Raw genomic sequence first — 13,930 nt, 5'->3', positions numbered from 1 at the left:
CGAACACAAAAACACGAGAACACTTTAAATAATCAAAATTAAAAAAAGAAACTTGCTTAATTGAATAATATATGGTTTCATATAAAGTTAATAACTTTTCCCTTTTGTAATAATATAATATAATGAATAGGCAAAAAAAACTCTTCAAAAAAAACACAGTAAATCCAGTAAAACCTTATTAAAAAACACATTATAACACAATCGCAAAAAAAAAATCTATACGGCAAGCACTAACTTTTGACTTAGAATAAAAGCGTCGGAATGATATGACGTGGTGAATATTGTTATCACATGATGCAGTACCTTCCTCAATAAAAATCTCTCAAATAGGCAAAAACTGGCAGTTGATTTTCTTAGTAAATGTTTCAGAAATAGTCAAAAATTATATTTCAATTGAGTTCTGTCCGAGGACTTTCATGGGAAATTTTATAACTTCAAGTTTTGCAATATTGAAAAAACAAATGAATCATAAAGGGAAGCAAGCCCAAATTTAAAGAATACTCTTAGGGAACGGCCACGTCCTGAGCGGCTGAGCGTCTGAGCGGCTGAGCGTCAATCCTGAGCGTCAAAACTAAATTAGAAAAATTACCACGAACATTTTAGTAAATGGTGAAAATTATGGTTTCTTTTGAAGAAAAATATTAAAAAAATATTAATTTTTTCGTTAAAATAAAAAAAAAAATAAAAAGGCCCCGACAGGAATCGAACCTGGGACTCGAACTCGTTGTCTGTTTAAGAAGCTATAGCCTAAACGGATGGATCAATTCTCTTCAAACTTGGTATGTAGCAGTTTTTGGAGATTGTGCAGATGATTCTATGGAATTAATTTTTTTAGAACCTTATCTAGCCATACCTGTGATGCACCTATTCTAGAAAAGTATAATTTTCTCAAATACTCTTTTAACGATTAAAACAAAAAAATTAAGTGTGGGTTTTTGGACAAGGCATATCTTTTAACAAAAAAAGATTTATTCGAAAGTCATTATTAACGGTACCTATCATAGAACAGTTTTTTTAAACTCTGAATTTCTCTCAAACGACTTATTAATTTTGTTTTTTAATTTTTTATACAAAAGCATTTATATAGTCTTAGTATAAATCAAAAATAAAATTTCAAAGAAATGCATTTTTGGATTTTTGAAAAAATGTTGAATTTTTTTTTTGAAAAATCTATAGTTTTCCAAACAGGTCATTCAATTCTTTTGAAATTTGGGTTTTAGGTGTTGATCTATATTTACTACAATATGGCATACCAATTTTATTTAATTTAGAATTATAAAATAAAAAAAATTGGCACTTCTAGGAATCGAACCTGGGACTCCCGCGTGCGAGCCGAATACTCATCGAATATTTTGCACTTGTAGGGTTTTGAAATTGCCGCTCAGGATCGCCGCTCAGGACGTGGCCACCTCGTCGCTCAGGATTGACGCTCAGCCGCTCAGACGCTCAGCCGCTTAGACGCTCAGCCGCTCAGGACGTGGCCGTAGCCTTAGGTGAATGAATTCATGTCACGAAAGTCTTAAAATTAGATGTTTTTAAAAAGACCTTATATTCACATATTTTTACATATTTTTAAAATTATAAGTAATTACTGTGATTTTTCCAATTAACTTTTTTGAAAAATAAGGCAACTTTGACTACCTCTATCAGCCGAGTCCTTTTACCCCTTACACAATAAATAAATTAGTTTTGGATTTTAAGCAGACGCTAAATTTGATTATTACAACGACTCTTAAAAAGTTGTCCCACTGTGATCGGTGAAAGAGCTATAGGCAGTTCAAGATAAATTTATGCAGCAAATATGTATCATTTTTAGGCTTTATCCCAAAACAATAAATTTTTTTGTATACAATTAGTGGTAATTGGTATGTTTTATAAAATCTTTTTTTAATTTCTCAAGATGGATACACCGTAACTGATGTAGTAATGTACTGGAAACCAACACCAGTGCGTGGTGTTGAAGATGCCGAACTGCCACAATTCACAATAATCGGCTATGAAACGAACGACAGAAAAGAGAAACTAGCAACTGGCATTTATCAAAGGCTATCGTTATCCTTTAAGTTGCAAAGGAATATTGGATACTTTGTATTCCAAACATATTTGCCCAGCATACTGATTGTGATGTTATCCTGGGTGTCATTTTGGATAAACCATGAAGCAACTAGTGCGAGAGTTGCTTTAGGTAAGAAATCAGATTCTAACTAAATTCTTTAACAACTTTTATTACTTTATTTCTTAGGCATCACAACTGTTCTTACAATGACCACTATTAGTACTGGTGTGCGAAGTTCCTTGCCAAGGATATCTTATGTCAAAGCCATTGATATTTATTTGGTGATGTGTTTTGTGTTTGTATTTGCTGCATTATTAGAATATGCAGCAGTTAATTACACATATTGGGGCAAAAGAGCGAAAAAGAAACTTAAGAAAGTTAAAGAAAATGAAAAGAAAACTGGTATAATAAATAAATAAGAATTAAAAACAAAAATTTTTTAATTTATATTTAATAATTTACAAATTTTACAATTTTAGGTAAAAGCGATAAATCCGAAACGTGTTCAACTACTGAGGATATCATTGAGTTGCAAGATGTTCGAATGAGTCCTATTCCATCGCTGAGAAAGGGCAACTACAATAATACAATTGGATCAATAGGATCTGAAACATTAGATTTGGCTAAATTTCCACCTAGTTTTAGAATTGCTAGAAATTACGGAACGAATCGAAATAATTTACGATATAGAGGGAGCAGAGGTAAGTTAAGTAAAAATTTTCAATCCATATCTGGTTAAATTCAAATTACATTGCGAGAGCGATCTCATTGCTTTTAGCATGAACAAATGTTTATTGAACATCTTAGATTTTGGTGCTCTAATAGAAAACTAGATATTAGAGGGGAGGGGGGTTATAATTTTCAAAATTGTGAATCGGTATCAATATATTTAATAGTTAAAAATAGCTGATTGTTACATCATAGTGAGTTTAATTTGTCACTATTAAAATAGTTATTGATGAGCATTTTAAAACAACTCCACAACCTGCATAACGATTAGTTTCTTAAAAAATGCCAATTTCTTATATGCATATGCTTTCCAGCATATAATTTTTTATGATATTGACATGGATGTTTACAGAAAAGTTCAGAATTGTATAGGCAATGTGCCCTTTTCGAATATAATTCATTTTTATATCTACAATACAAAATACAAAATTTCTTCAAAAGAAGGTTCTGAAAGACTTTGCCACTCATTTATGTATTTTGTTGTTATTTTTCATTTTTAATACAAATTTAGAAGTATTACAATACAAGCGTTGTTTAAAGCTCTAAATTTTGGCTACTTATTTCCGTGAATTTCAAAAAGGTTATATCTCTTACATAAAAAACACCCCAAGAAAAACATATTTCTTTAAAATTTCTTTAACTCTTGTTATGTTAATTCACTCCATGTGCATTTTATTAAATATCGATGACAAAAAGAATTAAAAATGTCAATTTAGATCTTTTTTTACTTGCGATATAGGTACTATATATCAAGTTATGCATTCGTACAAAAAAAAAAGTTGAGATAACATTTTTCCATGACATTACGATGATAGACAATGCCAAAAAAGTGGGTCCCGGAAGTCCGTCTGTCCGTCTGTCTGTCAGTCTGTCAGTCTGTCTGTCTGTCTGTCTGTATAAGGAACTAGAGCCTAAACGGATGGACCGATTGACTCCAAACTTGCTATGTAGTAGTTTTTGGAGACTCTCCAGAGGGGTTTTTGGAATTAATTTTTTCGGACCAAAAATAACGGTACCTGTCATACAAAAATTTCGGAAAAGTTTAATTTCACGAAAACGGCTCCAACGATTTTGTTAAAAAAATTCAAATGTTAGTTTTTAAACAATGTCTATCTTTTGAAGAAAAAATTTTTTTTTGAAAATCGTTATTAACGGTACCTGCCATAGGACCGCTTTTTTCAAATCGGATTTTCTACAAAACTACTTATTGTATTTCAACGAAATTTTTTATACAAAAGCATTTATATAATTTAAATATAAGCCAAAAATAAAATTTTGAAAAAAATAATTTTTGAAAATTTTTTTTTGAAAAATCAAATTTTCGAAAACGGGACATTGAATTTTTTTGAAATTTTGTTTTTAGATGTTGATTAGTTATTTCTACAAAATGGCATACCAGTTTTATTTTTAAACTTTTTTTTCAAAAAATTATTTATAAAAAATTAGTTTTTTTAAAAAACGGCTCTAACGATTTTGAAATTTTTTTTCTAAAAATGCACCTTAATATATCAAATAAAACTGCATACTTGTTTTGTGGGGCGATTTAATTTCAGATATTGTTTTATTTTTTTGAAAAATGAATTTTATTTTATTTTTGTTTTTTTTTTTTTTTTGTTTTATGTACCTACATTTCCCAAGTTTCTATATAAAAAGTCTTAAAAATTTAAGCAACTTCAACTCTAAGAGCAAGTTCGTGCGACCCAGTCGTGCATTTTATTTTTTCTTACATATGTTTTGCAGAAGTTTTATCCTTGCGACGTACTTCAAAAACGGATAAAATGCATTTTTGCATTTAACACTTTATGCAGATTGTCTCTTTGTTGTTACTTTAATATGTATTTTAAGTGCATATTATGATATTCTCTCATTTTCCCTGACTCTAAAGACCTTAATCTTGAATATCCAAACACTAGAACCCAAACTATTAGCTTTTTTAAACAACAATTTCAAGCCTATTTTGTTAGTTTGAATCGTTTGAAAAACTGTCGAACAAAAACAAAGGTGTTTGGATTAAAAATCTTGTATTATGCGTTCTATTGGTCGGATTTTGAAGATCAATGTCTTCAGGGTAATTAAAAATGACAGAGCTTCATATTACATATTTAAAATAAAAATATAATTCAATTTTTCCTTCACACATTAAACGATGAAACTTCCAATGTAAAAGTTTTTCCTAAGCTATAGCTCTTTCATTTGATACCAATTTTATTAATGGCCACTCAACGTCCAAAATCCCCATTCTCCTTTCAGTTCTTAAAATTTTTTTTTTTCAAAAATGTTGCTTAAATTTTATAGTACCTATTTCATAGTATTTCAAGTATTGGTTTTGAAATTAAAAATATCCACTTTTAAATATAAATTCCCATTAAAATATTTTATGACATAATTTAATATTTATTCTTTATTTCAGCGACTGGTAACCAAAAACCTCGAATGCTGCATGCTCTCAAAAAGGGCGCATCCGCACTGAAAGCGTCAATACCAAAAATCAAAGATGTCAATATTATTGATAAATATTCCCGCATGGTGTTCCCGGTTAGCTTTTTAGCCTTTAATCTTGGCTATTGGCTGTTCTACATTTTAGAATGATAGCAGTTGTCAACACTTCACGCAAAATAGCTCAGTGGTGTGTAGTGTTAGAATTTTTTCAATTTATAATAATCAAAAAAAAAATTAAAAAAAATCAACAAAAAAAAATTAAAGACACCAAACAAAGAAAACAAAATTAAAATCTTTAACCAACATTAAATGAGAGAGTGAATTTCACACAAAACTTGAAACTTAAAAAGGACACAAACAAAAATTGGTTATAAATCAAAAAGGAACAAAAAGATATAAAACTTTTAAAAATGTTAATCAAAATTCAAAGAACCAACCAAAATAAAAATGGCAAATGACTTTAAAATGAGAGAATATAGAAAATCAAAAGAAAAAATAAATTAGGTACAAAAATTAAAATGAACCAAGAAAATACAAAAAGAATCAAAAATTTCTACCTACATAAATTTAGAAATTATGAAAAAAGGAAATAAAATCAATTGAAGAAAAAAATCAAATTTTCATATCACAAAAATAAAATAAAAAAAAAACTCAAAAAAGATCAAAATTTTGAAAAATCAAAATCAAAAATTGGCAAATTTTGTCGAAAGAAAAAATGCTAAAAGTAGAATAATAGTACTATAGAAAAAATTTTGTATAAAATAAAAAACAATATTAGCCTAAAATACCTTGTTAATTATAAAAATCTCATACAACAATGTTAAAACTTGCTGTTAGAGAGTCTATTAAGAGATTTAAATAAAATTTGTTAACTTAACCTTTAAACAAAAACAAAAACTCGAACAAATAAAAATATTAGAATAAATAAATAAAATAAATTGTTATAAATTAGGAAAAAAATTGGAAAATATTTTAAATATCAAAATAAATTAATTAAAAACTAAATTATAAATTTTTATAGCCATTGGTTCTCAATAAAAAACAAAAACTATAGGTAAGCATAAGGATTGACTAATTAAACTATAAAATTGAAAAAAAAAAAAAAAACAATAAAACAAAAAATGAAAATGTTTGAACTATTCTGCTTATAAGAAGATACAATTTGGAAAATAATTTATGAAAATACGAAAACAAAAAATATATATATATAAATAAAATATATCCTTCGACGGGTTGATAAATGGAGATTCCAATGTTTCAAGACTCATTTTTATAAAACGAGATTTTTTTTCTAGAAATTAGTAAAAAAAAAAAATAAAAAGTATTGAATTTAACTCTTTTAATTGTAATTGAACCTGTTAAGATTAAAAATAATTTTAGGAAAAACAAAAAAATAAAAAAAACTTAAAAATTATTAAATGTGTTTTAATTTTTGTTTTGGGTACAGAAACTTGGCTAAAATATCGAGGCGTAACTAACTATTATAAATAGTCTTTATTGACTATTAAAATACTCACAAATAACCATTTTTTAAACTTTTTAATAGTTATCCCGATATTAACTCTCCGCTTTTTCTTGACGCCGGAATGCTAGGAATACACTTTGAAATAACCTGTTTAATGATTCCTTCATCTTTGGTAAATAAAAATCTTTCTTTGCCAAAACTGCGACTTTTCTGGTAATACATCATGTGACAACCATATTCGCCACGCCAGCCATGTGGATCCGTTTTTCTGACGTATTTGAAGACCTAGGATAAAAAAATAAATGAGGATAAATCAGTGACAATGCCCTTACTCCAAAAATAGGAAAAAAATCAAAATCGAAATTTTTGTAGTTAGGGCCTTTACGAGATTATGGGCAGTATTACCTACTAGTTAAACATTTTTCGAAAATAAATATTTTTTATTTATTTTTTTTTTTTTTTCAAATTTAAAATTTATGTACCTATTATGTACATTAAGTATTTAAAAACAAAAATATTAAAAAACACACCTTAATTTTCTCAAATAAAATTGAAATTACAATTTATTTCGAGGAAAATGACAGATTTAATATGAATTTAGCAAGTTACTAAAAGATAAAGCAGCCGTTTTCTGATTCTCTAGTAAAATGTTAAGAGATAGTAAATAGGTAAAATCGTTTAAAATTCGCAAGTTCTTCTTTTTAACTTAGTAGCTTACTAAAATAGATTTAGCATTTTACTAAATCGTTTAAAATTTTGCGCCTTTTTCTTTATTTAAAGCATACTTTTTTCAATTAAGAAATTTTCTTTTTTTTATTTTTGAGGTGAGAGCTCAAAGTGTTTTTTCACGAAAAATAAAAAATAAAAATTAATATAGTAGGTATAGTTGCCCATTAGCCCTTGATACCTTAAAACTATTTTGACATTTATTGAACAACCAACAAAAGTGAACTGGTTTAATATTGTTTAGTCAGCTATAAATGTGTTTTAATTATTTTGTTTGCGTCCTAACCGTGGGTCACTGTGGCGTATGTGTAACGTTTTTATATTGAAATATCTCATTGGTTAACCCTTTCGAACCCAAGCTATGAAAATCAATATTAAAAAATGTTTTTTCGGTATTATCGGGTCAAAAACATCACAACTAAGAATTATGAATAGCAAGAAGTTATTTTCCAAAATAATAAATAGCAGAACTAATGTGTTTTTCTCATGTTACATGTAAGTAAAATGCACTGCCTAAGACCACCAAAAAAAGTCGGAGAACTGAGAAAATAACTTTTTATGAAACTATAATGTATGCTACTTCTTCTAAGCAAAAAAACAAAACACTTTCTGCATTAACATTTTTTATACATATTTTTTTTTCAAAATTATGACCATATACAGGGTGTCCCAAAAGTAATGGATCAAACGAAATATGCTGATAGGCCAACTTAAGGGCTCTCAGAATTTGGTAACTTGTTCATCCCAAATCCTTACGGTTTTCGATTTAATGCAGTTTTTGTGAAATTTCGAAAAATCCCGACTTTGCAACAGTATTTTGCTTCCTCCGCTCATAATTGATTTTTGTTTTTTACAATTCTTTCACTAAAACATTGCCAAATAATAAGAAATAATTATTTAATCAAAATATTTTTTATTTCATACGCCATTTTGCTGCAAATTAATTAACAGTTCCATGTTTTATAAAAACTCAATTTCTTTCTTTTATTTCAGAGCAACACCCTGAAAAAAAATTGTATGGTGTGGCACTGGTTTATTATTTTGAAAACTTGCCGTGTTATTGCAGTTTTCAAAAATGTATAAAAATTTCCAAAGTTGAAATTATAACAAAAGATATTACAATTTAAATGCAACAAAACAGGGCTTTTCAGAAAAAAATAACAAAGAAAAATAAACACATTTTCTCGACAGTTGTTTGTTTATTTCGTTTTGAATAAAAGTCTCGACTTTTGTTTGTTATTTTTCTCTGAAAAACCCTGTTTTGTTGCATTTAAATTGTAATATCTTTTGTTCTAATTACAACTTTGGAAACTTTTATGCATTTTTGAAAACTGCAATAACACGGCAAGTTTTCAAAATAATAAACCAGTGCCACACCATACAAATTTTTTTCAGGGTGTTGCTCTGAAATAAAAGAAAGAAATTGAGTTTTTATAAAACATGAAACTGTTAATTAATTTGCAGCAAAATGGCGTATGAAATAAAAAATATTTTGATTAATTAATTATTTCCTATTATTAGGCAACGTTTTAGTGGAAGAATTGTAAAAAACAAAAATCAATTATGAGCGGAGGAAGCAAAATACCGATGCAAAGTCGGCATTTTTCGAAATTTCACAAAAATTGCATTAAATCGAAAACCGTAAGGATTTGGGATGAACAAGTTACCAAATTCTGAGAGCCCTTAAGTTGGCCTATCAGCATATTTCGTTTGATCCATTACTTTTGGGACACCCTGTATAAAAAAATTTTTTTTTTCAAAAAAAAAAAATGTGAATTACAGTCCCTTTCTCGATAAAAAAAAAAATTAAAGGTAACTTTAATGACTAACTTTTTGTAATAATCCAGTAACTATAGGCATTATTATCTTTCAATTAAGAGATCGTAACCTAAAAAATTGTTTAATTTAATATTTTTTACGAATTTTAAAAAAAATGTTACATGAGAGTAACGCTGGGTCCGAAAGGGTTAATACAAATTGTAAAATATGGAAAGTAATTTTTTTGTCTATTAATTACACTTTTTAAGAACCTTTTTCATTTAAAAATACCTTTGATCACCTTTTTGGGTCAAATACCCTGTGCGTTGGGCAAACGATAGTCAATACCAATCCGATTTCGAAAAGGACTATGTCAAGTCATTGTCCTGATGAAATGAAAACGACCGTCTATTTGCATGTATTTACGGCTTGCAGTATCTAATGTAGATTTTTTTGCGAATAAAACTACATGAGCGATTTTGTGCGACTCCATGCATACTATCTCTTATTTTTGAAACTTTTTAATTGAAGCACCTTTTCTTGAAATCCTCTTTTATGGATATGGTACATTTTATGTTTCATAAACCATGTGCCGAATATGATTTATTAATCGGTTTAAAATCGAATCGAAAGGAATTCGATGTAATGTAAAAAAATTCAATATTCTTTAAAGATTGTCCCGAAGGTGAAACCAAACACAAAATACATACTGTATGTACATTCTCACCCAAAGTGATGCCAAATCTGAGAGAATACACAAAAACCACTAACGTGTTTTTACTATTTTTTAATTTGTATATTTTCTATTTTTTTTTTTTAAATTAACTAAACATAAATAATCACTAATCAGATTCATTTGGCAGAAAACAAAAATTACGAAGTCTAAAATCTGAAACTTAATTTCTGCTTGTCCTTAAATGCAAACCACGAAAGTGCCAGAAATCCAAGAGCACCCCAAACAGAACTGTCAGTATTATTACCATCTGACATTTCTGTTCGAATCCATTTGGTGTGATGTGCAACATCTGTATAAGAAGCTAGTTGATGGTCACTTTGTGTCGAACAACTATCTGCTGTCCAAGATGCCAATCCTATTTGTTTGCCAGCATTCACTAATGGCGCCCCAACATCGGATTGACAAAGGTTACCTTCAATTCGATTGTATTTGGCACAAATCATTCCATTTCTAATATGAGGTCCTTCGACTTTAGTTACACAGCTTGTTTGATTAACAATGGATGCATTCGAGACTAAAAGTTGTTGAGATAAGTCACCATTTTTAGATAGTTCCCAACCAGTCACTCTTCCTCGCATCATATTGATATCGATATTTTTTCGATTTAATTCAATTGGTCGAATAGTTGAATGATTCTCGGGAACTTCATGACTCAAAAATAATAAACCAATATCGTCACTCATTGTTTCCATATCAAAGGTTGATGGATATCGAATATGCGTGATTCTAGAAATCACGGTATCAGCAGTCCGCTGATATCGATTAATCGAACCCAAAACTACGATTAATTCGGCAGGATGACGCGTGGTCTTGGTATCTGAACTGTAAAGAAGAAACAAAAATATTTAATCAGATTTACAAATTTTGTGGAAAATTTTTGTATTCCTAGCATAACACGTTATCGAAGCATGTTTTGTTTTGGGTTATAATCAAACAGATCTTATCGATAACTTACTTGAAAAGGCATCGACCAGCTGTTAGAACTACTCGTGATGATATCAAAGAACCACTACAAATGTGACCTTCACCGAAGGTAACATCTTTGTTAACTAGACGTATTGACGCCTGATGTCGTGCGTCATCCAATGTAGCGATAGATCCATTGTTTATATTTGAATTTAATAGTTTTGGTCTATTGTTATCGAAGTGGGATAAACCTGAAATGAATATAAAAAGAAAAGGTATTGAGTCTGAAGTTGCGAAATGTCATTAAAGGTCTTAAAAACTTATCAATCACCTTACAACAAAGTCAATAACCAAAGAGGTTTAAATTAATGGCATCAATTAGAATTATCATTATCAATTTTTACAACAATAATTTGCGAAACATTGAAAAGCTATAAATACATTTTTATGTCCCAATGCAATTTGCCTTTGGTTTCTATTTCTTTGAATGATCGTTTGATAGTTTATCATGCATTTAATGCCTGAACGTATAACATTCTTGCATTTGCTGCTACCAAAAATTGTATTGTTAAGTCGATAAGGTTATGATATTGATAAGAAGGGGGTTATTTGTGGATAGAAAATAAAATCACTTGAGAAATCTTAGATAATTTCGGTTTTGACGAAATAAGCTGTAAAAATGCTGGTTGTCGACGACGACGCTGGCTGTGCACAGGTCACGTTCACTGATGATGTTAAGATGGGGAAAGGGTTTACGTGATGAATACCCGGTACATATATTAGGTAAAATATCAGAACGGGCAAGCCGTTGGTGATTTTAACGTCAAGGTTAGAAAAGAGGGTATTTTTGGTTTGATCGTTAAGCTCGATCAGGCTTTAGAAAAAAAAGGGAGGTCGATTTTAGATAAGAATTTAGTTACGTTGCTTTAAGGGTATTTTAAATATTTAAGCAATCTTAACTAAATAACCTTTATTCACGTTCCGTTAAGTTAAAAGTCGCCATTAAAAAGGCTAGTTTTAACATTTGTATGCGATTTCAAAATTTTTAATGGGGACTTTAAATATAATGGCGCAAAATTTTAAACGATTTAGTAAAATGCTAAAGCCATTTTAGTAAGTTACTAAGTCAAAACCCTACTGATTTTTAACTTTTTAACTTAACTTATACTTAGAGAAGTTGTGCATTAGACCAAGCCCAAGCTATAATAGCTATTATCTCGAGTTTAGGTGTACTTACTAAACTGGGCTATGTTGGGTTTGTGTCTTCGCTACTAGGAAAGTGAGTTTTCATTCAAATGCTGGAACACTTGCTTGAGAGGCGACAATTAACATCGAAGGTCAAATCCATAGTTTTCGACACCAAAAGCTACAGGAAACTATGAAACAACCCAACCGATTAACAACCCTGTTAAAGGTGATTTCATAAGATCTAAGGCGCTTGAGACTGTTGGCCTGAGTTCAAGCTGGTTGGAAAAGGATATCGAATATTATGAACCACCAAGAGAGTTCTTTCAACCCTAGTCATTTTCAAATCTGAAACAAATCTGAATCCGAATAGAAATGAGCTGTTATATCACATTGATATGAATACGGATAAATCTTAAATTGTGTTTTCAAACTTTTGAAATCTAGCTAAAAAAAAAATAAATTAATGGTCTAATTAAGTGAACCGCACTGTTCAGAGGCTAAAAAAAAAATGAACGATCGTACCAAGTGAACCGTACTGTTCAAAGGTAATAAAACTTAAGATTATGATATAAGAGAGGGTGCAAGCGATCACCAGTTTTTTTTTTCGTATATGTTTGTATAATAACAAGGTCCAGCCTGGTCGAATGGTTCGGTCCCAGCACTTTTGATTCAAAGTTCAATATTTCAAAAATCTATATTTTGAATTCACATTCTATATTTTGATGGCAAAACATTTTTTCTGTTTGTTTTTGATACTTTAACAAAAACTGTTTGTTTAAACTTAATTTTGAGCTCTATTTAAATGATTCTTATTTTGGATTATCACGTTAACTGGATACCGGAATAGAGCCCTTTTATTTCTTTGTCTTTGCATGATCAATTTATGCAGATGGAAAAAATCTTTTTATCCCAATATACGATAATTTGAAAATAACACCAAAATAAATAAAAAAAAACAAATTGTCCAACTCACTTGAATGAAAATCTCCAATCAGGAAAACCAAGCAAAAGATTCTGCAAAATTTTGGTATCATATTGAAATTTAGTAGTTTTGATTAATTTTGAAAATATAAATTCACTTCAACTTTCAAATATGAAAGCTAACTATTATGTTGCACAAGTGACCACGACCCGACACGCGAACGAAAATGATAGCTCTTTGGACGGTGTTGCACATTTTATAGTTCCCGGTGCTTAGGTTTTAAACAAGATTAAGGAATTTTAATTTGAAAAACCTTTATTTGGTTCTAATGAACCAAAAGTATAAGGGTTTTACCCATTCAATCTAAGTCTTCGAGCGTACTGCTGAATAAAAAAATCGAACCACATTACCAGCTGATTATTGATAAGTTTTTTGTTATCATATCTTTAGATTATGTCTTCATATAAACTTTAGAAAAATATCATTAGTAGATTAGAATTTATTACGTTTTTTTTTTAACTGATAGATAAAAAAAAAAGTTGTGACATCATTAATTAAGTTGTTGAATAAAGTATAAGGATAAAGCGGTTTTGTATAAAAGTAAAGTTGTTGTGTTTGAGAATGTATGTAAACTGCGTTTAGAAATTGTACTATAGTTTATGGCAATCAGTCAAGAGTTTGTTGAGTTTGCTTTTGTTTTTTTTTTATAATCCACATTATTGGTATCTATTTTCTGCGGTCACTGTGGCGTATACTTGTTTTATTTTTTTTTAATGAATTAATTTCCAACCAATAAATTGTTGCTCTTATGGTATATGGATTCTGGCATTGTCCTGCTGAAAAATCGAAGTTTGGTCACTGTGATCAGCGGAAAAGGGTACAAAACTGCATCGGATAACTTGAACATAATCTTTGCTGTACATTCTCGATTAAGTGAATTACAGAGAAAGCGCTCTACATCATCACGGAGTCACCACCAAAATTTCGCCTATAGAAATATTGCGA

General features: G+C 29.4%; 2 protein-coding genes across 2 annotated transcripts in view; one reads left to right on the top strand and one right to left on the bottom strand.

Annotated features, from left to right (window-relative positions):
- Nucleotides 1-5,724, top strand: part of LOC129911225 (gamma-aminobutyric acid receptor subunit beta-like) — a 39,503-nt gene extending 33,779 nt beyond the window's left edge. The window contains exons 7-10 of the mRNA XM_055988951.1: nucleotides 1,901-2,185; nucleotides 2,243-2,458; nucleotides 2,536-2,757; nucleotides 5,196-5,724. Coding sequence (XP_055844926.1) covers nucleotides 1,901-2,185; nucleotides 2,243-2,458; nucleotides 2,536-2,757; nucleotides 5,196-5,374 — 902 coding nt within the window. The 3' untranslated portion in view covers nucleotides 5,375-5,724. The remainder of the gene's footprint in view (nucleotides 1-1,900; nucleotides 2,186-2,242; nucleotides 2,459-2,535; nucleotides 2,758-5,195) is intronic.
- Nucleotides 5,725-9,945: 4,221 nt separating this feature from the next.
- LOC129911231 (trypsin beta-like) lies at nucleotides 9,946-13,158 on the bottom strand. The gene is made up of 3 exons (XM_055988959.1): nucleotides 12,977-13,158; nucleotides 10,865-11,066; nucleotides 9,946-10,731 (listed from the first exon to the last, which is right to left on the bottom strand). Exons 1-3 carry the CDS (start codon nucleotides 13,035-13,037, stop codon nucleotides 10,056-10,058), a joined length of 939 nt encoding a protein of 312 aa, XP_055844934.1. The 5' UTR covers nucleotides 13,038-13,158; the 3' UTR covers nucleotides 9,946-10,055.
- Between the last annotated feature and the right edge of the window lie 772 nt (nucleotides 13,159-13,930).

Source organism: Episyrphus balteatus, chromosome 2, assembly GCF_945859705.1.
Source record: "Episyrphus balteatus chromosome 2, idEpiBalt1.1, whole genome shotgun sequence".
Taxonomy (NCBI): Eukaryota; Metazoa; Arthropoda; class Insecta; order Diptera; family Syrphidae; genus Episyrphus; species Episyrphus balteatus.
Note: the sequence above shows the minus strand (reverse complement) of the source record. Positions and strands in the feature narration are given on the sequence as shown.

Bases quoted from the DNA above. Each gene is read 5' to 3' on its own strand.
- LOC129911231 (XM_055988959.1), bottom strand. From the start codon at position 13,037: ATGATACCAAAATTTTGCAGAATCTTTTGCTTGGTTTTCCTGATTGGA. The intron at 11,067-12,976 runs GTGAGTTGGACA...TATTCATTTCAG, and splicing joins GATTGGAGATTTTCATTCAA to GTTTATCCCACTTCGATAAC. The intron at 10,732-10,864 runs GTAAGTTATCGA...TCTTCTTTACAG, and splicing joins GCTGGTCGATGCCTTTTCAA to TTCAGATACCAAGACCACGC.